Source organism: Acomys russatus, chromosome 10, assembly GCF_903995435.1.
Source record: "Acomys russatus chromosome 10, mAcoRus1.1, whole genome shotgun sequence".
NCBI lineage: Eukaryota > Metazoa > Chordata > Mammalia > Rodentia > Muridae > Acomys > Acomys russatus.
In genome coordinates, this window is record NC_067146.1 from 23,774,321 (window position 1) to 23,799,727 (window position 25,407).

The 25,407-nt window shown below is 42.2% G+C and overlaps 1 protein-coding gene across 1 annotated transcript in view; it reads right to left on the reverse strand.

Moving 5' to 3' along the window:
- Met (MET proto-oncogene, receptor tyrosine kinase) overlaps positions 1-25,407 on the reverse strand; it is a 108,466-nt gene that overhangs the window by 34,364 nt on the left and 48,695 nt on the right. The window contains exons 4-11 of the mRNA XM_051151900.1: positions 25,093-25,284; positions 10,806-10,943; positions 9,760-9,933; positions 5,126-5,286; positions 3,565-3,667; positions 3,321-3,457; positions 2,461-2,622; positions 1,361-1,460 (exon numbers count right to left, since the gene is read on the reverse strand). Coding sequence (XP_051007857.1) covers positions 1,361-1,460; positions 2,461-2,622; positions 3,321-3,457; positions 3,565-3,667; positions 5,126-5,286; positions 9,760-9,933; positions 10,806-10,943; positions 25,093-25,284 — 1,167 coding nt within the window. The remainder of the gene's footprint in view (positions 1-1,360; positions 1,461-2,460; positions 2,623-3,320; positions 3,458-3,564; positions 3,668-5,125; positions 5,287-9,759; positions 9,934-10,805; positions 10,944-25,092; positions 25,285-25,407) is intronic.

The following is a 25,407-nucleotide window of genomic DNA, read 5'->3' on the forward strand; positions in this document are numbered from 1 at the left end:
TATGGTGCACAGAGATGTGTAACAGTTTAAAATTTCTTAACTTCATTAGTCAAAATCACCTTTGATTATATATGTATTACAAGAAATATATCTATGTGTAATATATATACCTACAATATAATGTTATTATGTATATTATAAGCCTATTATTTGGCTTATTGACATCATATAGTATGAATGTAAAGAAAAGAAAAATACACAACACAAGAAGATCTACTAACTTGGGCCTATGTGGGCTCACATAGACTGAGCCACCAACCAAAGAGCGTGTATGGGCTGGATCTAGAGTGCCTACACATATGTAGCAGATGTGCAGCTTAGTTAACCTATGGGTCCCCTAACGATGGGAGTAGGGGCTGTCTCTCTGACCCTGTTACCTGCCTTTGGCTCCCCTTCCCTTAGCTGGGCTTCCTTGTCAGGCCTCAGTGGGAGAGGATGTGCCCAGTCCTGCTGTAGCCTAAGGTGCCAGTGTGGGCTGGTATCCCTCTGGGGGGCTCCACCTTCTCTTAGAAGAAGGAGGGGGACGGGTGTAGGGGAGTGTGAGGTGGGACTGGGAGGAGAGGATGAGATCAGGCTATAAAGTGATTTTACAAATAAACACATTTTAAAAAGAAAAATACATATATAAAATATAGCATTTGTGCTTCTCATTCATAAAAAGTGTCATCTCTCTTTCACTTGAGAGAATCATCACAAGATGTTACTTAGGTTTCCATTGCTGTGTATGACAAAGCTCCATGGCCAAAGCCAATTTGGGGAGAAGATGGTTCTCTTCATCTTACAACTCTCAGCTCACATTCCATCACTGAGGAAAGAAAGTTGGGACAGGAACCCAAAGAAGGAGTATGGACGCAGGAACTGCAGGGAAGGTCATTGAGGAATTCTACATACTGGCTTATTCTCCAGGCTCGGGTTAAGCTACCTGTCCTGTCCCTCCCAGGAACAGCCACCTTACGGATGGTACCACTCATAGTGGGCCTGGTCCTCCAACATCAGTAATCAGGAAAATGCTTGCACAGACTTGCCTGCAGGCCAAGCTGATGGAGGCATTTTCTCAGTTGTGATTCCATCTTCCTGGATGACCCTCGCTTGTGACAAGTTTGTGTTTGTGCCAACAAATTTGAAAACTGCTGTCTCAAGTTGAAGGTCTTCATTGGTCTATAAGTGTGTGTGTGTGTGTGTGTGTGTGTGTGTTTACAATGTCAGCTCAAGATTGTACTGTTGAATAAAAGTACTATTTGACCTCTGCTGCAGGTTACTAGTGAATATTATAAACAAAGCCAAAATGTCCCTGCGCCCTCCCTGAAAGCCTGGCTGCAGGGGAGAGGATCTTATAGGACTGGCCCCTCTAAGGACTTACCACCGTGTAGTTCATTCCCACGTCATGCACACTTATTGCCAGCTTTGGGATGCTAACTGAATTCAGGTTTTTTCCAATGCCCGTTATTGTGCTCCCGCCACTGGCAAGAAAAATAGAAAACAGAGTTTTCAGAGGTTTTACACCAAGTATTTAAAGGCTTAGCTTCATACTCAATGATAATGTGAGAGGGCCAGAGCTGAGTGCAAGTTCAGGGGTAACACTTCTCTGGAAACTTGAGGAATTTTTTTTTCTTTTTTCTTTTCCTTTTTAAATTATTTAATTAATTTATTCAGATTACAACTCAATTGTTATTCCATCACTTGTATCCTCCCATTCCTCCCTCCCTCGCACTTTCACCCTATTCCCCTTCCCTAGGTCTAAGACCGAAGGGGACCTCCTCCCCCACTATATGGTCATAGGCTATCAAGGCTCATCCTGGTAGCCCGCTTATTCTTTCTTTGAGTGCCACCAGGAGGATATTTTAAAGAAAACTGTATCTCATAAGCTGTAGCAATCTCTGCAACTTTAGTGACTAAATGTGAGAAAGAAATTTTTTTCTTTCTCTGGAAAATAGAAAGAAAAGCGTACATGACTATTATTGCTAGACTGATGGAAGGCGCAGGAACAGGAGAGGCTGGACGGAGTCCAACAAGATACTGACTAAAGCAGAGTTAGGTGCGGGCAGAAAATGTGTGTAAGGGAATCCTAAAACATCACGGGAGGGAAAAGGTGACGCGGCTGTCATGAACTGCGGCTCAGCCGAGAACTGACCCAGATGCAAACACATTATATGTGACATAGGTGCATATATACCTCGGTACCAGGATGAACTGTTTTTTTTTTTTTTTTTCCTAAGCTGTTTAAAGCATAATAGGATAGGAGCAATAGCAAGAATGGTTCTTGGCATGAAGTGACATCGATAAAGTCAAACTGTCCCCAGAACCTAAATGCATTTCCCCACTGACTTGGAAAGGTGCTGTCAAAAGAAAACACAACAGCATTTAAGCAAGGGATAAAAATGCAACGCTTCCTGGGTGTTCCTTAGCCAAACCATTCTTCTGTTCTGGCTTTTCATCTACCTTTCAGAAGCTTTTACTTACCTAATAAAAGATCTGGTCGGGTGGATCTCATAGACAATAGGGTCTTCTCGGTAATGGAAGCTGCTTGTCTCTCGGTTAGCTAGGTCAATTTTCAACTTCACGGGGAACTCAGCAGAGATGGATTGGGCGGGGGTATAGCATTCAAGAATATCATCTGATACACTGAACAACAAAACAACAACAACAACAACAACCCAACAAACGAACAAACAGAAGGAAAGGAAAGAATAAAAAGCAGTCATTACTCACTTGTGATATGCCTAATCCCAAATTGTATCTGTAAGTCAGAAAACATAACTCGGTAGAATTTCCTGGGTGATCTAGGAGAAAAGCTCTTGCTAGTGTGGGCTGTTTACATCCAACTAGATCCCACTCTTAGCCTTGTTGAAAGGCCGTCTGTGACTTCAAAAACACTTGGTGGTCAAAGCAACCTTCAAAGTACATTCGGTACCTGAGTAAACTTAGCTCCTTCAACTCCAAGAAGGAGAAACATATCTACTTCGCAAATCTAACCTCACCCATTTCTTCCCTCCACATATCTTCTTTAGCTTGCACTCTTGATAGAAAAAGCTTATTTTCATGTACTGCCAATGGCCAGAGCCTCAGGTTCACTGTATAGCTCGGATAAGACTCACCACAATAAAGGGGCGGATAGCGAGAAAAGAACTCTGTAGGGGGAATTAAGCAATAAAAAGAAAGAGTAGAATCATCATCAAAGGGAGAAGATGGATTTGAGATGGAGAAAATCAGCGTCAGAGAATCACACATAAACATCTTGGCTGTGCTCTGTGCATGGCAGAAGGACTTGGCTTGATGTAATAAGTATGGATGCTAATAAAACAAAAAAAAAATTACCATACCTTTTTAAAGTACATGTTTTCCCACCAATTGAAATGTGTCTAGAATTCCCACTGTTTAGGTATTTTCCAGTTAAGGTGAGTAAAGTGCCTCCAGCCTGAGGGCCATAACTTGGAGAAATACTTGTTATTACGGGATCCTGAGTGGGTGGCAAAACCAAAAAGCAACCGGTTAATTCCGTCATTTAAACCGAGGAAATAAAAACCAAGCATCCTAGGTCATGAAAAGAGTAATACTTGGACTTACTACATAGGAAAAGGCCCTGTACTGTGTTGTCTCTCGGCTGTTTGAGATGATTACAGACACATTGAAGTGCTCACTCATCGCAGGGCCAACTGTGCACTTCAACCTGCAAAACAAAGCAAAACAAAAGAGCAGAGCTTAATACGTTTCAAATCCACACGCATTTTCTAATTTTCTGGTTTGCTTGCTTTGTGGCAATGGGACATTAACCCTAGGTTGTGAGCTCCTGACTCCACACTGTAAGCTCAGTGTCATGGAAGCATCAAGGCTGAAAATCACATCATCTATTTTTTTTGAACGGCTATGCCAAACTTTATATTGACCATTGTTGGGAACATCAGACCTCAGCATTACAGACTTCACCAGCTAACAAGCGCATGATAACCTAAGCCTGTAAAATTATGTGCTTGCTTGGCACATGTAAGAAAGTGACTGCTGTCTCAGTAGCATAGGAAGCAACGTGCCAGCTCTGAATGAGCCAGCTCTTTTCATCAACTTATGCCAACAACTGTATTTCTATGACTATAGTTGTCACACATTTATTTAAATCTCTTAAAGGATAATGAAACAGTGACAGTCTCCTCATAGACTGTGTCATGTTGGGGGCAAAAGTATGCATGAAAACTCCAGAGGTCAACAGTGGGTGTTAGTCTTCAGTGGCCATCTGCCTAGTTTTCAGATGCACTCTCTCACTGGGACCTGGAGATTCCTGATTAGGCGAGGCTGGCTATAAGCACCAGGCATCTTCCTGTCTCTGCCTCCCTAGTGCTGGAATGCCTGTGAACACCATGGCACTTTTTACTGGGGTGCCAGATATTGAACTCGGGTTCTCATACTTGCTCGGTAAGCACATGAGCAACTGAGCCATCTCATTAGGCCCCAACAATGTGAATTTTTATCACTAATCTTACATAGTTTCATATATAATATAATAAATATAATATATAGTTTAATATAATTTGTTTTACTAAGTAACTTCTAAAAAGAGAGAATGAACTGTGTTTTTTTTCTATATACATCTTAATTCACATTGCAGTAATTAAGAGTTTTGGAGAACAAGGGATGTTTTATAGTGTTCTGCCTGCATGTACCGCCTACAGGCCAGAAAGGGGCATAAGATCTCATTGTAGATGGTTGTGAGACACCATGTGGTCGCTGGGAACTGAACTCAGGACCTTTCAAAGAGCAGGTAGTGCCCTTAACCTCTGAGCCATCTCTCCAGTCAAACAAGGGATGCTTTAAGAATGATTTTGTGTTTGTCTTTGACCCGGCAAGCTTGATATTAATTGATTTTGGCTTCATTAAAATAGATATATTAAGGTCTTTTATGACCCTGGAATAAAATCTATAGTAGATATCCTTACCCTATAGAACAGATTCAAATATAAAGATTCAACTGTTAAAACTTTGGTTGTTGCAGCTACAGTATAACAAGTAATTCCTGGTTCACCAAGGTTACCCAGGACAATTTTTTTTTTCTTTTTAGAAACCCTAATTAAAGAACCAATTAAAGAACCAAGCCTATCTTCTCAGCCCAGCTCAGCAAAATCACCATGATCCTTACGTATTTGCCGTGCTCTCACTTAAGGTCAAGGTACAGCTCTCATTGCCAAGCAGAACTTTGGTTTTCCTTAAATCAAATTTACTATTCTTCTTGAATCCAAAGTCCCAGCCACATATGGTCAGCATTGTTCCTCCTTCAAGGGGCGCACTAGTCGGGAACACCTACAAGAATAAAACAGGGCTTAGAAAAAAAGCCAGCATATGTGATTTTTTTCATATTGTAGAAACTACGCAAAGTATATTTATTTTTATTTTGAAAATCCACGTGTACGTTTCTGTGTGTGTGTGTGTTTTTTTTTTTTCTGCATGTGAGCACATTGACTACGGAAGCCAGAGATGGGAATTCTTTGCTTTGGTCCTAGAATTACAGCTGGCTGGGAGTCATCTAATATGGGTACTGGGAGCTAAGCTCAGGCGCTCTGCTGGGCATCCCTACAATGCTCTGAGTTTACTATATGTCTACCAATTTGTATTTCTTCCATAAGCTTTTTAGTTGCTTTTTAAATATGGTGACTATTTGATATGCAACATACATGAAGTTATGTACTAGTTAATATAAACAACACATTATTTCTATTGGAAAAATCAAAACTGAGAGATCCTCAAATCATTATTGTAGTAATTTTTCTAATTCTATTTTTGACATTATTTTGTATCATACTAAAGACCTTTTCCCTCATGTGCAAAGTTCAGTGAATAGTAGGCTCATTTTTCATGTGCTAAAAAGTGAACCATGGAGTTACTAATAAGACGGTGGCACCCATGTTATACCATAACATGAGGCATTTATGACGTCTGTAAGACGTTCCTAGGCTAAAACTACTTAGGCAAAACACATTTCCAAGTTAAAAATAAGCTTCTCCTGGGGAGCTGTGTGACAATTGAAAAAGGAAATGCTCTTTTGGGGGGACATATTGTAAATTGTACTGTTAAGTACAATGGTGGGAAAATGAAGTGTGAAGATCAGGGCAACTCAGAACAAGCCAAGGCATTTGCTAAAGCCTGGCCTGAGCAAGTCTTAAGGCTAAGAACTTTCAGAGGAACTTCAATGTGCAAACATCCCCAGCCTTCCCAAGTAAATAATCACAAACCAATGTCTTAACTCACCCTTGTTACCAAACCCCTCTAAAGTTTTAGCTTAACGTTTTTATAATAGCCATTTTACCCATACAAATCCATTACTCAGTTGTGCCTTTCATGTAAATTCACCTCGTCTATGTCTAACCAAATGAGAGCTGCTAGGGGGAAAAAAAATCTATTTATTATGATAGTAGAACTCGAGCAGAAGAAAAGAAGCATTTGGTCCCAGGACTCCTCAGGCCAAGGCTGACTGACACCCAGCTGCCGCTCCTTCTAACAGGAAGGTTTCCCCAGCCTAACTAGCTGCCCAGGTCTCCAGCTCGTCCTCTGCTCCACGTCAAAACTGAAGCCTGTCACTCAGCACATGCTGCATGCTGCTCTTTCTTATGAAATGCCGAAGAGACTTGGGAACCACTGAGAAAAGCCACCTCTGCGCTGTTCAGCAGCTGCACTGGCAAGAGGCAGAGTGACTACGAAACCCTGTGCCAGCCCCAGGATTTGAAAGGGTGGCTCTACAAAGCAGTCGCTGGACTGAACACTTTCCCAGTAGCTTGTGGAGGAACCCATGCCTCTTCCAGTGGAAAAGGAAGGAAGCGGTCGTAGACCACACACCCTTGCATAGCCTCAACAATGGGCTGGCAAACTGAGTTATCCTGAAGTGCAGAGAAACTCTCCAGGCAGGAAATGAGCATCCTGCAGAAAGCCACAGAAGCTGGCTCTCCCACCTGTCTGGCTGGGGAGATACCACACCGAAGTAGCTTGCATCCTTTCACAGGTGAAAGATCACATCACTGCTGGACTCATCCTATCAAGACTTTCGGCTTATGTTAGTGTACCCCATTCAGATAAAATAGGAGAAAGCATTAAAAAAAATTGAAACTTAAGTTTACTACCAAAGCCACTTTCTGATTTAGCAGGAAAAATAAAGTCACAAATATATTGATGGCAGTGTACTGCTGCCTGGTCTGCTGTTGCTCCTTATCTGGGATTCTAATCAAAGATAAAGTTCTACTGTGTCTCTGAGATCTTCCTCAGTCCTGTAAGATAGGAAGATTCCCCTGCCCAGATACAATGGAATATATTGCAAAAGTGCCCCCCCTTTTCTGAACATTTCTCACTGCTCTTGAAGTATGAAGTCAGATGACACATTTGAGACAATGGATTGGGCTTAAAATCCTGAAATCACTCATATCTGGAACTGCTAAGTACCTCAGCCACTGAGCGCCACGTATTTTGAGAAGCAGGTTAGTGCGTATGTATCACAAAGTGAAATTCTATACATCAGCTGGATTTATGCATGTAGAATTTAGGGCAGAAAAGAAAGGGGGACAATTTATCTTATTTTCTTGCAGTAAGAATGCCCAATGTCACGGTCTAGTACAGCATGAAATCTTCCTAACAGCTATGGACAGAGGGGGTGGGGTGGGGGTGGGAGTGGGGGCAGGGGTGGGGGTGGGGGGTGGGGGTGGGAGTGGGGATGAGTGGGGGTGGGAGTAGGAATGGGGGCAGGGGTGGGTATGTGGGGGGTGGGGGTGGGAGTGGGGGCAGGGGTGGGGGTGGAGTGGGGGTGGGAGTGGGAGTGGGAGCAGGGATGGGGGTGGGGGGTGGGAGTGGGGATGGAGTGGGAGTAGGAATGGGGGCAGGGGTGGGTGTGTGGGGGGTGGGGGTGGGAGTGGGGATAGAGTAGGGGTAGGAGTGGGAGTGGGAGCAGGGGTGGGGGTGGAGGGTGGGGGTGGGAGTGGGGACAGGGGTGGGGGTGGGGGTGGGAGTGGGGATGGAGTGGGGGTGGGAGTAGGAGTGGGGGCAGGGGTGGGGGTGGGGATGGAGTGGGGGTGGGAGTGGGGGCAGGGGTGGGGTGGGGGGTGGGGGATGTATAGACTCAGCTGTGCTGCTACTTTCCTTCTACTCTATAACCCACGCTTCATCAACCTGTGCATGGAACACGGCAACCTGTTAAAGCAACTGTGGATGCTGTACTTGGCAAAGAGGAGGGAAGAGGAAGACTATGTGGTTCTGGGAAACTCTAAGCTCATCACTCAGTTTTCAACTTGTTTTTTTTTTTTTTTTCGAGACAGAGTTTCCCTGTAACCCTTGCTGTCCAGGACTCACTTTGTAGACCAGGCAGGACTTGAACTCATAGATATCTGCCTACCTCTGCTTCCCCGAGTGCTGGCGTTAAAGGCATGAGCCACCACACTCGGCTTGTTTTCAACTATTTTAACAAGACTTTGATGATTAATAAAGAGAAGCACACTGGTCAAGATGAAATTTTTTTTTCTGGTCAGCCTGCTTTCTTAAATACTCTTGTGGATGATTTCGAAAGGAAACTATTGTGATGTAATTGTGTGTGACTGTGTAAGTGCGCTCTCCCCCCCCGCCCCAATGTTGTTCTCACAGACTGTAAAGAGTTCAAGTTTCTAGCATCTGCAAATTGCCAAGGCTGTTTGTTTATTAAAGCACACAGTTGCATGCAGGTTTAAAAGACTGAACAGCACAGCCCCGGCTCCTAGCTGCTGTCTTACTACTTTCAGTTCATTCTCTGGGTGACCAGGCCAAGGCCTGAAAATTGTAGCACATCTCACAGAAAATGTTTTTTTCTGAAGACTCAGTTGCCCACTGCAAATCTCGCTCTAAACCGTAACTAAATGGGAACAGCCCTGCACTCCAGCCTGGTTTCCACCTGGGGCCACTTTGTTTACTTGGAGTGAAGCAGGTGACCCAGCCCTTTGACTTGAGTCTTTCACAAGAACTATTTACTAAAGGCCAACTTTGTTCCACACGCAGGCAGAAAAGGTAACACTGGGTCCTCGCTTGGGAAATATTTCTCAAGCAAAATCTATGTGAGCAAGAGGTTTTTAAAAGACTACCACATATTTTCACAGTGTCAAACCAATCCTTATATAAAGCTACAATGGCAAGGCTGCCATCCTTGCCAGGAACTGGGTTCTTCAACAGTGGGGTGCACTTGTCTCTTTTCCTATGTCTGTCTTGCCGTACAATCAGTAAACATTTTCTGAGTCAACTGAAGTATGATCCACCTTATAGAAGTGTAGATGCCAATGTAGCTGTTCTCTGAGTCATTATTTCTTGTCCAGGTACACTAAAACAAGCTTTAAAGGTACCCACAGCGGAACCTGGGAACTGATCTTTATGTATAAGGCTCATCAGTCTGCATGGTTCAACTTAGGGGCTCCATGTATGCCATGGACATGAGACCTATCTCTCTGTGCTTCTGTTGGGTACCTGGCCTAGAGCAGACAATGAGGGATAGGAGTACAGGTGACTGAGGATGGATCAGATCTGGACTGCAGAGCGGTGTGTCTCATCTCCGACTTCACTGTGTTGCTATGTGCATGGACCTAATAGAGAGTTGCTCCCCCTAGAAAGGACCCAGGGGCATGAAGGCAGCGCTTAGGATGCAGCGTGAGGGGGTGTCCCAATCTACCTTATCGACCAAGAGGGGACTTTGGCTGGTGTCCCCCACATAAATGAATACATTTTCACATTGCATTCCTCATCATTGTAATTTGCATGATGGCTGGCAGAGAGTCTTACCTTATAAATTGTTGGCAGGCAGATCTCTTGGGTCCATGTGCCGTTGGGACATTCATCGGAATTCACACATTGATCGTGGCACCACCCACACTGGACAAAGGAAGGGGCTGAAAGACACTGACTGCAGGACTGGAAATGTCCACAGCCCAAGCCATTCAGTGGAATCTTGGTGATCTGTGAAGAAAAGGGACAGAAAGCATCAAAAAGTGGCCACGTAAAGGTTATATATAAACATCAGTTGACAGCATACAAGTCAAAAAATCCCATAAGAATGGCTTGAAATGATCTTAGAAAAAGTTAAACTCCTTCTTTTACTGTTGGCCCATACATGATAAAAGTTAACACTGCTTGCTGGATATAGTGTACACCAGAGATGTTTGCTGCTTCGAAGGCTGAGACAGAGCTGTGAGCTCCAGGAAATCTTGGACAGCAAAACCAGGATTAACTAACTAACTTCCCACCCCCACTCCAAACCACAGCTTTAAGAAAACAACACTACTACCCTGGTCCAGAATCACTGTCCTGTAATGCCAGAAATTCTACATAATAGAAACACGAGGCTCTCTCTGAGATGATTTCAAAATAACAGACTAATAAGAGACTAATTTAATCTGCCGGTGAAACACTTGAAACCCTGGAAAGTTCTAGGCAAGGTAACACACCACTCTGGTATCAAGAGGTACATCTTTCTCTTAGAGAAAAAGATTACTGGCTGGAGTCAAATTCCATTGTGTGTCTCCAGGGTTTATCTGCCTGTTCTGGGGTTCTGTTGTTAGGATAATAATTTGCATTATGTGTGGTTTCCTTTCCTTTTGTTTTTCATGGAGAAACAGGATTCAAGGAGAAGGGCACATTCTAAAGCAGACCCCTCAGGCCTAATATTCCTTGAATAATAAATAACTCTTATTTCAGGAGCTTTCTGGACCACTCAAGAAAGAGCTAAATGGGAGAGGCATGAATCTAAGACACAGAACAGGATTATTACAACAACAACAACAACAACATATCCATTCAAGGAGAACCGTATCCATGGAAACAGGCCTTACCTTCTTCCCTGTGATAACCAACGTGTAGCCATCTTGGTTTGATGGATGCTCCACAATAACTTGTGGAGACACCGGATGGGAATCCAGGAGGAAGTTCACATGAGGAGTGAAAGAGACGATGGTTCGAGAGAGCACGGCCTGCGTAACAAAAGGAAACACTCTCATTCCAGCAGACTTGCTTTACACGCAGGAGTGTGCATCAGTGTTTCAGCTAAAGGCTCATGCACAGTTCACACTGTTCGAAACCAGCCTCCTGCCTCGAAGCCAGCTTAACTGAACCCTCATATTCTATCTATGGTCTCAAGTCATTTCCTGGGAAAGAGAGAGTCCAATTAATCAGCCAGCACAGTCACACCAATCCTTACAAGTGAAAGGGAAACTGGAGGAGCCAAAAATCTCCCCAGAAGGAAGACACCTCATAGGTTTCATAGTTCCTGTGTTATTCTGTGTATTCTGCCCTTTAAACCCTCCCATGGGGCAGTTTCCCATGATGTAATGTTAAGAGTAGAGGACTAGGACTCTGGCAAACCATGGTTGATTCCAGCTGCACTACCTTTAAGCTGTATTTATGGATCTTCTGAGGTCAGAATAGATTCTGGATCTTTGAATTGACTATATATATATATATATATATATATATATATATATATATATATATATTTTTTTTTTTTTTTTATAACTGTCTCATGGTACATGATTACTTATATTGCAAATAAAGTTCCACATTTCATCCTGGCTTTAAAAATAAGGCCTGGTGGCTTTAACAACACCTGAACAATGTATTTGGAGAAAAGGAGAAATGGTATTATCCTTGTGTTCAGGTTATTTTTCATTAGGGATATTCCCCAGCCGTACACTTTCCCTCCTTCCTGTTTCTACAATCCAGTGACAATGGTCAGTCAGAGACAGACCAATGAGGATGACAGGATCAGGATGGTTATTTTAGCTGACGAGAGACTTCGGGGGGCAGGGGGTTGGGCATGCTCAGGGAGTATCTTAAGTAGGCCATCAGTTTGCACACAGGAACTCTGGGGGTAAGAAGCTGGTTCTGCACTAGGCTTCGTATCTACTGTGAAACTGCCTGGTATTTCTAAGAAACCTTTATAAGCTGAATTTTCAAAGTACACTGGTTTGTCATATGAAGCCCCAGGACAACCATGGGTACCAAGAAGTTAGAATAAAAACAACACAATCAAATTAAACCAAACCAAACCACTTCTTCCATCATCATTTTTTCATTCGCAAAACAGTGCATATTAAGGTAGTGATTAAGTGCTTCGTACTTGAGTAAGTAAAAAATAAACATATTCTGGGGAAAAGTAGTCATTTTCTTCTTTTTCTTCAACACCATAAAGAAACCAAGTAGCCTAAAACAATTTAGGAAGATTTCCAAGTGCTTAATTTGTTCTCATGGGGTGAAGCGTTAATAGAAAAACCAACCAAATGCACATTGAGCCATAAAAATTTAACATCATGACATGTTTGTTCTACTCCAAACACTCAACACTTTCAAAACACCTCCATTAATCGGGTGGTTATATTTGCACAGACGTTAAATGATGGCTCAAGGGTCACATGGTCAGGATGGAAATTACTGTCATTTCCTACAGTTTGGGCCCAATAGGGATTTGTGACCTCTGTGGGCAAAGTGAAGAAGAGTTTAGTTTCTAGCCCTGCCCTCCCCTCCCCCTGGGCTCTCACCCATCAGTCACTGAAGATCCTAAACCTCTATAGCTGTGTGTTACCGGGAATTCAGCTATTCGGTGTTGCGAACATAAAACCCTTTTCCTGCTTAGCTCCTCCCATTTTCTGTACTTCTCCAACCCATGACTTCATTTTAAATACAAAGATTTAGAAACAAGCAAGCAAACAAACAAACAAACCCCTCCTTTTCTCACGCACAAGTCAAAACCAACACAAATATTAGTATGCTGGCTAGTCTTAGGTCAACTTGACACACAAATTAGAGGTATCTGAAAGGTAGGAACCTTAATTGAGAAAAATGCCTCCATAAGACCCAGCTGAGCAGGGCGTGGTGGCTCACCCTGTCATGCCAGCACTCGGGGAGGCAGGGGCAAGCAGATCTCTGTGAGATGAAGGCCAGCCTGGTGTTCAAAGTGATCCCAGAACAGCCAAGGTTACACAGAGAAACCCTGTCTTGAAAAACAAAACAAAACAAAAAAGATCAAGTTGAAAGGCATTTTCTTAATGACTTTTGATGAGGGAGGGCCCAGCCCATGGTGGGTGGTTCTATATCTGGGCTGCTGGTCTTGAGTTCTGTGAGAAAGCAGGTTGAGCAAGCCATGGGACGCAAGCCAGTAAGCATTTCTCCATGGCCTCTGCATCAGCTCCTGCCTCCAGGTTCCTGCCCTATTTCAGTTCCTGCCTTGACTTCCTTAGCCAATGAACAGCAGAATGGAAGTGTAAGCCAAATAAACCCTTTCCTTCCCAACGTGCTTTTCGGTTGCGGCAATAAAATCTAAACTAAGACACATCAGTTTGTCTCAATACTCAAGTTTTTTTTTTTTTAATCTTCACCTCTTTGATGATTATGGATCAACTCTTGGATATTTGCCTTTTGCACCTGTCTTTTCTGGTTTGTTCAATGCTCCTCAGACCTGTTGCATGACAATGATTATCTCCCAGAATCCTTTGAAATGATATGTTTCATTTTCTTTCCACTGCTGTCATGTGATATGTCAAGACTGGAGTTGCTGAGCCTTATGGCAATTCTATATATAACTTTCTTGCTCGGTTTAGAATTTCTCATGTCTATAATAAGCAATCCCTTCTTAATTACTAGACTGTTATCTCTGACTTTATCACATATCTGATTATATGTGCTTCCCAGGAACGATTAACCTTTCCCTTTGCTTTCATAAAGAAGCTCTTTGCATCTCTGGGCTTGGCTTGATTGATTTGTTGTTGCCTTCCCATCATTTTTCAGCTGGGGACACCACACACATGGCACTTTCATCATAGGTAACCGAGTCTGATGCAATTCTAAGGGCTTTAGGAAGAGATCAGCATGGCTCTTCACAGTTATTCTGGATGATAGATACTGTTTTTGCTTTCAATAAAGTTCAAGGAAGAATTTAGCTAGAGTGTGCAAGAGTCGGGTTTCCCATAGACTTTATCGATGCCAGAATCTGTGTGCTTGACCCCTTGTTAAACACCCAGCTGCTTGGCTCTTGAAGTCCTGGAGTAAGTGCCAATGTGAAGCTCCAAGTCAGAAGTCCCAAAGAGTACTGGAGAGTTGACGCTAGAACAGCTTTCACAACGCATCTGCTTGCTAGTTACTCCTTGTTTCGGTAATGTTGGCTGCATGAGTGAAGGGTCCCTAAGGAGAGAAGGCCTCTCTGTTTAAATGAGCACTGGTGGCTAAGATGGCATTGTAGTGGCCCAGCTATCTCTGGCTGCTGTGGAGCAAGGGCATCAGGAGGAAGCAGGAAGACCAAGAGAAGAGATGGATGCATCTTTGCCTTTGCGCTGATGATCAGAGACCTTATCACGGATGCAAATACCTTTCCAGTTGGTCATTAGCCTTTTTCTCTGCAGGAATATCCACTGTATGGAAATGCCAAGAATGCTTTTTCTATCATGAATCCCTCCCTCTCTCTCATTGCCAGAATCCTAAATAATTGAGTAACCACTAAAATCCTCAAAACACCCCTGAAGCAATGCTAGCAAGAATTAGGAGTTGCTTTTTGTTGTCATGGAGATATTTCTAGGGACAGAACAGAATTGGGCACGTAAGTTTAATTCTGATGATAAATCACTTGGCAATCTGAGAACAATTAGTATGAAATAGAAGACCGGCAATTATCTTTTGAGTTTCTACTGTGTCCATGACTAATCTTTAGTATTTAGGCCACAGACCCTTTTTCTTCAATGATCCTGAAAATAAAGGCCTAATGCATTGTCTAGCGGGCTGGGAGGAGAAGCAAGCATCAGAATTTACTTGTTCATTGGTGCTATTAGACCACATAAACTCTCTCAATAAGGTATCTAAGAAAAGATGTGGGAAAAAATACATGAGCATATAATTACAACAGTGTGGTTTTCACCTGGAAAATTAGTAAATGTGAAAAAATAATTTTCTGTGATATTCTATAATTCATAAAGACCAAATTTCCCTATCATATACTGTTTTTATTTTTAATTAGACAGATTTACAATTTAACTTTGTTTAAAAGGTATGAACATAATTTAACGCAGAATAAATTTATATTGCTATCTGCTTCCTTAAGTTTTCTGTTTCTCTTTTTTAAAAGTAGACAATTCAATAGTTTCACATAAAAAAGGAATGAGGAGGAAGAGGAGAGGGAAGAGAAGGAGGAGGAGGAGAGGGGAGTAGTGATGGTGGTTGTAGGGTCAGTAGGAATTTCAGTGGTCTCTCAAGTCTCTCCAAGAAAATTAAAGGGTAAGACATGTCCTTAGTCTACAGCAACCCTGACTAAACTCCTTGCTTGGCTGTCCTCTGATGACTTCCAGGGTACTTCTCTCTGTCCTTTCAGGAACCCACCGTCACTCATGCTGGGCTGATCGAACCACACTACCACTCCACCTCCTCCTCACACTTCCCCGTGTGATGGGCTACACGCTCTGGGGAGTGTGTTTCATCTTCCACTTCGTTTCTCCAGTGAGAATCCACTGCTATTCCTTCCATCCCGACAGTTTCCAGCCTGTACCATAGAGGCCAGTTTCTAGAGTATATGCAGATGTGTGCAATCATTACTTCAGTCTGCTTTGAAATACTTCTCAACTTCATATAGAAAAACAAAAATCCCAGGAGAGCTAAAACAATCCTGTACAATTAAAAAACTTCTTGAAGTATCACCATCCCTGATGTCAAGCTGTACTATAGAGCAACAGTAATTAACAACTGTATGGTATTGGCATAAACAGACTGGTGGATCAACTGAATCTAATCAAAGACCCAGAAATAAACCCATACAACTACAGACACGTGATTTTTGATAAAGAAGCCAAAACCATACAATGGAAAAAAGATAGCATCTTTAACAAATGGTGCTGGTTTGCATGCAGAAGAATGCAAATAGATCAATATTTACCATGCTGCACAAAACTCAAGTCCAAGTGGATCAAAAACCTTGAGATAAAACCAGACGCACTAAGTCTAATAGAAGAGAAAGTGGGGAAGGGCCTTGAGCTTATTGGCATAGGAGACAACTTCCTGAACAGAACATCAACAGCTCATGCACTAAGATCAACAATTAATAAGTGAACCGCATGAAACTGAAAAGCTTCTATAAAGGGACACTGTCAATAGGACAAAACAGCAGCCAAGAGAATGAAATACTTTTAGTTTCTCAAACAAGCAAGAAAACAAACACCCAGCCTCCCCAGCATCCCTTAACCTGCTGTCCAATCTCCTTATCCTCTGATAACTACTCATTTACTTTCTATCGCTCTATATTTTCCTATTCTGAACATTATGTATAAACGGAACCTGATACTATCTGGCCTTGTGTTTGGCATGTTCTGCTTCATATGTGTTTAAGACTCATCCATGCTCCTGTTGTTTGCCGAGCAGTATTGTTCTCTGTACACAGGACCACTTACACATCACTTGGTGGACATTTTGGTTGCTTCTGCGTTTTGCCTCTGAATAATGCTCCTGTGGATATCGATGTGAAACTTGTCGTGTGAACATGCACTGTCATTTCTCCTGTGTGTGGCATCTAGGATAAGGACTGTCTTTAACCTTGCGGTAACCCGGTCTTTAGCTTTTTAAGGGACTGCTAAGTTATTTCCTAGTGTCCGTACTACTCTACCTTCCCACAACTTAGGCTTTTGACTTTCAGTTTCTTTTCTTCTTTCTTAAATTTTTTTTTTTTTTTTTTTTTGCTTTTTTGAGACAGGGTCTCTCTGTGTAGACTTGGCTGTCCTGGACTCACTCTGTAGACCAGGCTGGCCTTGAACTCACAGTATCCACCTGCCTCTGCCTCCCTGAGTGCTGGGATCAAAGGCGTGCACCAACACACCTGGCTTAAAAATTTTTGTTTTAAAAACCGAGCTCTCTACATAGTCATGTCTATCCTGGAACTCACTACATAGCCCAGGCTGACACTGAACTCCCTGCTTCTTACGTGCTGGAGTGATAAGAATAAAGGAAAGTGCCCATTTTCCATTTTCTTAATTATGGCCATTTTAGTGGGTGTGAAGTGGTACTTCACTATGATTTGAGATTGTACTTCTTACTGTGTGTGTGTGTGTTTCTGTAGAATGAAAGTTTACTTCAAGAGATCCTTTGGAGACCCTTGCTTGGCCATCCCTGCTTAGCAGCCATAGTCAAGGCTTTGAAGAATATTTCTTCACGGTCAGCACGGGCCTCTATAATGCAGGCTCCCAGAGTGGCTGGTAGCTGGCAGAGTAGATTCTCACTGGAGAAACAGAGTGAGAGATGAAGCACATGCCCCAGATAGCTGGGTGGCAGGTCAGAGGGGAGGGCATGGGGCAGAGTGGCCATGTAGTTAGAAGAGAACAGTGTGGGTGACAGTGAAGGACACGTGAACATGAAGAAGAATGAGGGCCCCCGGAGGTCATCACAGGACAGTCTAACATGAAGTTTAATCAGGATTGCTGTAGACGTAGGATATTTCCTACCCTTTATTATTCTGGTAGAGACGAGTGACCACTAACAGTCCTATCAGCTCTTTATCGCTACCATCCCCCTACCTCCTATCCTCTTCTTCACCTCTTTCTCCTCCCCTTCTCCTTATTTTCTTCCTCTTCCTCATCTTCTTCTTTTCCTTTCTCAATTCCCCCGACCTGTTCTTCAGGTCTCCCTATGTAGCCCAGGCTGGCCTCCAACATGAGATCTTCTTGCATTGATGGCCTAAGTACTGGGATGACAGGTATGCCCCGCCATGTCAAGCAGCATTATATTGCACAAACAAGATGCTGGTTTTGATGAGGTTCATTTATAGGGTACAAATCATAGGTGTGACACTCCTAGTGGCCCTCAGTCTAGCAGAACTGGATGGCAGATTTCTAGAAACATGCAGCACAGTTCTTCACAAGGTTATTAGATCGGTGATGGCAGTAGACCTGTGGTAAATGATCCAGTCCTACAGAAATGCAGACCAAATGGCATCTAAGAGACATGCATAAAATTGTTTGAAGACAAAAGTCAAGTTTTCTTGAATAGAAAATCTACAGCCCTGTTGGAAAGTAAACAAAAGTGAGGAAGGGCTTAGACACTGTCTACAATACTGATGCATTATAAGTGTTAAGAAACCCAGGCTTAACAACTTCCTGAACAGTACACCAACAGCCCAGGCCTTAATGTCAACAATTAATAAATGGGACCTCATGAGGCTGAGAAGCTTCTGTAAGGCAGGTGACACTGTCAAGAGAACAAAGCGACAGCCTACAGAATGGGAAAAAATCTTCACCAACCCTACATCTGACAAAGGTCTAATATCCAAAATATATAAAGAACTCAAGAAATTAAACACCACAAAACCAAACAACCCAATTGCGAAATGGGGCTTGGAACTTAACAGAGAATTCTCAACAGAGGAATATCAAATGGCTGAGAAACACTTAAAGAAATGCTCGTCCTCGTTAGTCATCAGAGAAATGCAAATCAAAACGACACTGAGATTCCATCTTACACCCATCAGAATGGCTAAGATCAAAAACTCAAATGACACCACCTGTTGGCGAGGATGTGGAGAGAGAGGAGCACTCCTTCATTGCTGGTGGGAATGCAAACTAGTACAACCACTTTGGAAAGCTATCTGGCGCTCTCTCAGAAAAATGGGAATAGGGCTTCCTCAAGACCCAGCTATCCCACTCCTTGGAATATACCCAGAAGATGCACTACCACACAACAGGGACATATGCTCAACCATGTTCATAGCTGCCTTATTCATAATAGCCAGAACATGGAAACAGCCTAAGTGCCCCTCAGTAGAAGAATGGATAAAGAAACTGTGGTACATTTACACTATGGAATACTACTCAGCTATTAAAAACAAGGAATTCCCGAAATTTGTGGACAAATGGATTGAACTAGAAATTATCATAATGAGTGAGTTCACCCAGAAGCAAAAAGAGGTAAATGGTATATACTCACTTATATCGAGACACTAGCCCAAGGGGTACGTCCCCATGGAAAACTTTACCTATCAGGAAAGTGGGTCAGAGGGGAGGACATCCTATTGAGACTTTAGGTGTGAGAAGCCTGGGAGAATGAGGAAATAGAAGGATCCAGAGGGTCCTGGAAAACTACAGGCGGGTCTGGGCCCTAGGGTCCTCCTCAAACTATGACACCAGTCAAGGAAAATATAGGCAGTAAACTTCGAACCCCTACCCAGACTAGCTGATGGACAGGACATTCTCCACCGTTAAGTGGAGAAAAAGATCTGACTTTCACACAAACTCTGGTGCCCCATATTTGACCATGTCCCTTGGATGGAGATGCCTGGTGGCACTTAGAGGAAGGATAATAGGTCATCAAGAAGAGACTCGATACCCTATGAGCATATACAGGGGGAGGAGGTCTCCCTCAGTCACAGACATAGGGGAGGGAAATGGAGGGGAAGCAGGAGCAAGGGAGGAATGGGAGAATACAAGGGATGGGCTAACAACTGAGATGTAATTTGAAGAAATTAATAATAATAAAAAAAAAAAACAACAAAAAGGTAAAAAAAAAAAAAAGAAACCCAGGCTTCTTGTTAAGGAGTAAGGACAAACCAATTCTTCATGAAAGAGTCAAATCATTGGAATTTTGGGTCCCAAGAAGAAAAATGTGAGTAAAGATGATATTCTTAATAGACAGACCAAGTTATATCTAGCTACAGTGCTGTAGATGTAGAGTTTAATTTGCTTTCCTGTTGTTCCAGTATAGATCATATTCTGGTCCACAGTAGCTCTCCAAGAGATGTCTACTGCTTCAGTAGAACTGAAGATTGAAATGGGAGGCCTACTTACGCCTTGATGGAAGCCTGACTGTTTTAAAATGTCCCGAGCCTCCGAGTTTAATATGTGTTTTCAGGGTAGCCAGCTACCATGCACAAAATGATGTTTATTGGAAAGAAGCCAGTATATGAGCTGCTGTTTCACTCAAGGAAACTAGCTTTATGAAACAGAAAAAAAAAAAAATAGCAGAAATTGCTGATTGGTATTGGAAGCTTAGAACTCAGAGGTGGGAGACAACATACCAAGTACAAAACTTGAATTAAAGAGAGTAGGAGAGGAAAGGTGTGGCCCTCTGTGTTGCAGGATAAAGCCATGAAGTTCATTTAAAAGCCAGGGCTGGAAGAACTGTCCTCTGTACTTTGCTTAGCTACTTTCGCTTAACAGGCATGAGCGCTTTTCCACCAAGCAGATATCGCAAGCACAGACATATCCAAACAGTAAGTGCTCATATGTCTGTGCTTCATGTAAGTTCCATATAACTGTTTGATATAAGTAAAACAAACAAACAAACAAAAACCAAACATCTAAAACCCAAATAATCAAGTGAATTTGTAGAAATACACAAAGAACCAATACATAATACATTTCTTGGGTTTGGATGTGAAAATTTTCCCTGCTGGTTCATGAGTTTGAACACCTGGTCCTCAGCTGGTGGCTTTCTTCTGGAAGGTTGAGGAACTTTTGGGAAGTGCAGTCCAGCTGAAGGAGGTCCACTACTGGAGAGGGGGCCTTGCTGTTTGTACCCAGACATTGCTTCCTGTCTATCTCTGCTTCCTGATCTACCCAGATGTGAACACGCAGCCTTTGCCGCGGTCGTGAACCACCGCTGCCGCCACCGCCGCCGCCGTACCTTCACTGCTGTGATGGGCGGCACCCTCAAGACCTTTTCTCCCTTAAGGCGTTTCTGTCAGTGTTTCGTTACAGTGGTGATAACCAATGCAACTCTAATTTAGTATTATAAATACATCGACTACAGGACAATTAGTCTATGTACAGAATTTACCTGTTATTGATATTTAAAATTAATAAAGATTCATAAACTAATGCTATGTATGTTTCATATTTTACACATCCCTCTGTTTTTTGTTGTTTTTGTTGTTGTTTTCTCAGAAGCATGCGTGAAATAAATTTTAGTTTCTCTGTTATCTACAACAAAAACAAAGTATCACATTCTCCCATGGTTTCAAATATTTATGATGCTTTAAATTTCTGTAATTTGATAGTGAACAAAGTGTATATCCTTCAAAAGCATGCATACATCAATGCTTTAAGACCATACATGAACCTAGCTTAAATTTTAGTTATGGGCATGATCTTCAAATTCTTATTTACAATAAGTTTTTATTTCACACGAAGACGCTTCTGAACTCACTGTACATGTTTTCCTCAAAAGAAACATACTAATGCTAACATTCTTTAGGGCTATATCTAGGTCAGTGCTGTATACTTCATTTTAAATGATATTTTTAATGATGCCTCTGTGTGAACATTTTATAAGAGATGAGTGAATTAACAATCCCTAAAGAGAAACAATGTTTGAGTTTAATCTTCATTCAGATGCGTCTCTAATGCTCCCTTGCGGAATCTATATGTGTCTGCATATTAGAAAATAATAGTATTCTAAACAGGATGCATGCCATTGCCTTACAATGGCAAGGACTGATGTGGTACATATCGGCCCAAGCAATCCGATGACAGGAGGCTAGTAGATGAACTGGTCTTACTGAAAGAGAGTAATTATTCTCAACTTCACTGATTGCCGACATGATACTTTAAGTTAAGGCCATAAAGAATGACCATGACCAAAAGACATCTTTGCGAGACCCAACTAGTCCAGATAAGACCCGAAAAAAAACAGCAATAAAGGTAACAGGATAGGAAAGGCAGGGGGCGGGGGAAGGGTGAAGAAGAGAGACCAGGGTGGCACCTGTGATTGTGCCCAGGCAGTAGGCACTGTTAGCAGGCACAGTGTGGGGCTGCCCAGTAAACATCTGTAGAGCTGAGTTGGAAACAAGCCCTGGAAAGGCCTCTGGCCCCTTCCCTTCCCCCGTCCTGATCCACTAACTCTCCTTGGCCTGACAGTCATGCACAACTATTTTAATAGCAATGCTTTGCATTTAGAGATTAAAGGCCTTATCCAAGTGCTGTTTAAAAAAAAAAAATCAAGCAAGCATTGTTTAGATGTAGATTAGACGAGGAGCTCAGAAGGGGAGACGTGGGCAAGCCCTGAGATTAGCCCTGTGGTCATCTTTGGGAGAACCCACCCTTCTCCCACATGGCCTTGCACAGGGCGCTAGGTTTCCCCATAAGGACACATAGTCTCACTGTTTACTTCTGCTATCTCAAATTCTGCTTAGTGTTTTACTTCAAAGCATCCCAAGAGAGCGATCACACAAACCAAAACCGTTTTTTTGAATTCTATTATCGACACACTTCCACTGATCTAACCTCAGATATACGAACGCGTCAGTATATTTAGACTTAGTTGCACCTGCATGAGATAAGTTACACTTGTTTAAAAGTTAGCGACATGTCAAAAATGTCTTCTCTGCCACGCACAGACTATTGTTAGCTAAACAATATAATTCTTTCTAATCAAATAACCACTGTGAAATACCTGATTCACTTTGCACCCAACAGCTGGGGCTGTAGCTTGTGTTCCCAGCCGGAGCCGAACACCAACACAATAGGAAGGGCAGAAACAGCTGCAAACTCTTGGGATAAAAAAAATTTGCTAAGCAACTTTGCCATTAGGCTTGAGGGTAGGAAGGAAGTAAAATCATTTCTCTGGTTTTTTTTTTTTTTTTTTCATGTGTGGCAGCTGCCTTGGGAGGGAAAAATATGTTGATTCTATTTTGTAACAGAAACGCTATAGTATTTATTCAAACATGCATTGTAGAAACTCAGCTTGGCTACGGATTTAGAGTTTCAGTCCAGTCAAAACACTGACAGAACCTGGTAGTAAGTCACACTGGCAAGGCTCCCTGAAGGTCTCCTGCCTTCTCTATGCTTTTCACCTCCTCCTCCCTCCACTGTATTTGATGTAAACAAACTGCATTTCAGTATGGTTGGATGCTTATGGTGACTGTCAAATGCTTTAGGCTTATTTATATAAAACTTGATGGAACGCAACTACCATATAAATAAATTCTTTGTGGCCCATGCAGCCCCTTATCTGTATGCAATATTGCTGCCAGGAGAGCATTTTAATCTCCTCTATCAAAATTTTATTTCCCCAAAAGCAGTTTCCGTGTTTCCTTTGCTTCACTCACTTGCCCAGTAAAGAAAAGGCAGTGGGATCTTAATATACTCTTGATGACTTAAAAATTACCTTGCTAACAAAAATATCAGATGGTGACACCAGGACCTATTATGGAATAATTTTTCATTTTCACCATTTTTCTTTGTGCCACTAGTGGCATACGATAGCTCCCCTCTCTATATACACACTAAGACAAGAATAAACAATCAATGGCAGAATTTTAGTTAAAATAAGTATATGGTTATATATAAGTGATATATCCCTTGGGTGGTCTGAACTCTTCTATTAAAGTAACTCACTTAAAATGGGATTTTATTATAATTTTTAACATGTGGAAATGGACTCTGATCCTTTTGATGCTTAAGGACAAACTACTCTATTGATGAAACAGGTTATATTTAGGAATATATGTATATACATATATGCATGCAATAACAGTGGGGGGAAAAGAGAGCCATGAATTTGAAGGAGACTGGTCAAGGGCATGTGGGAGGGTTTGCAGGGAAACCGGGAAGGGAGGAATATTGTAATCTCAAGAAGAAAAAAATTACTTCTCAAATCCAAAGTGACTGTAAAAGTGTGTCAGTGAAGACCTGGGTTGGAGAGATAATGGACAACGTAGAAAATAGGGAAGCAGTAATAAAGATGTGGGGAAGCCGGCCATTGCCACACGTGTATCAGGGACTCACTGGATGCCCACTTCTCCTTCAGATTCTTTGGGCATTGAAAGCAGTTATCAGTGCGCATGAAGAATGCATATGAACACAAGTAACGGGATTCCATTTCAGAGATAACAGGTAATAGACATATTGAAATGTCTACATGCCTATGTTTGTGGGTCCCACCTTCACAGTTAAGAATAGAATTAAATGACCAGGACTGGCGAGTCAGGTAGCCAGCATACTAGACTGTGTGAGGGGGAGAAGAGGAGTGGTCAGCTGTGTGTGGGGGTGCATAGTAGTTGAGGAAACAGTGTGCGATCAGTCACAATCACAGGATCTTTGCCAACATTTTAGACATAGGAAGGTTGAATTCCATGTTTCATGACTTTGAAAAACTTCCACCACACATATGATAAATATGGCAATGATAAACATCCAGATTATTCTAAAGACAACGAGGGTTTTCAAAACTTTGCTTTGTAAAATAATATACAGTATGCCTTGATGGATAAATTAGAGGAAAATCTCACCTCCCTCAATTGGTTTACGCCGTTATCCAATCAGGATATTAGCTTCATCAGACAATTAGGAAATAAGCATCCCCCTTTATAAGAAAATCCTAATATTCATAAAAGTTGCATAGATGCCATTGTCCTTCTGCATTAATTGAGAATCTGCTCACGAACTCATGGTGAAAGCACAGTAACTATTAAACCAATAAAATATATCCACCATAAGGGGTTGTTAATTTCTGCAAAGTGCTATGATTCTTGTAGCTAGGAAACACTAATTCCATCAAGTCTGAAATGTGGACTTTTATTGTATGGAAATACAGTCACTAGCTATTAGAAGCATTTCTCAATGAAGCCTGCTTTAAAAAAAAAAAAAAGTATTTGAGCTCCTTTGTGTGAGACTCCACCATTTTGCAGAATGAGGAGGGCCTGAGGTACGGTGGGATTCTGACAACTTCCCTTTCTGATTGCTGCCAATGTCTCTCAGGGACGTGAATGCCTCCTCTCATGGACACACAGGGGTCACACAATAACTCTCCTTTGATCCACAGCTTCCTCTGAAATAGGAAAACATGGCCTGGAAACGCTTAATTGTCTTTCTTTCTTTTTTTTTTTTACTTTCCAATCATGTGATAGAAATTATGAATGGGGGAAAAAAAAAAAAAGACCATTCCAGACAAGAAGATTAAAGCAAGCACATTTGATTTGAAAGGTTCAAAACTTTACAGAAACAAGCGACCCACTTTATAAAAAGTAGGCCATGCTTCACTGTTGGCCTTTTAGGTATTATTTCCAGCTAACATTGTGATTTGCACATCGTAGCCTGTTTGTAAATCTCTTACAGTGAGAATAAAAACAAATTAATGGCATCGACCCCGGGACTCTAAGAATGCGCTTACCTGGATGAAGCGACCTTCTGCTGTCCCTAGATTGGCTATGGTGAGGTCATCTTTGATGAAGGTGGATATGGATGTTAAGAGCACTCGGTTGAACCGGCCGGCAAATAAGTCAACACGCTGCAAAGCCGTGGTAAACTCCGTCCGGTACTCATTGCTGCGCACTTCACAGCCTGATGAATTTCTCAGCAGGGTCTGGAATAAAATGTGGTCCCCAAGTTAAGGTGAGTCCAGAGGCAAACAGGCTGGTAAGAAACTTTGCTGTTTGCCACGAAAGAGCTTCCTCAGCATAGCAAGGATAACTGCACAAACGGCTGA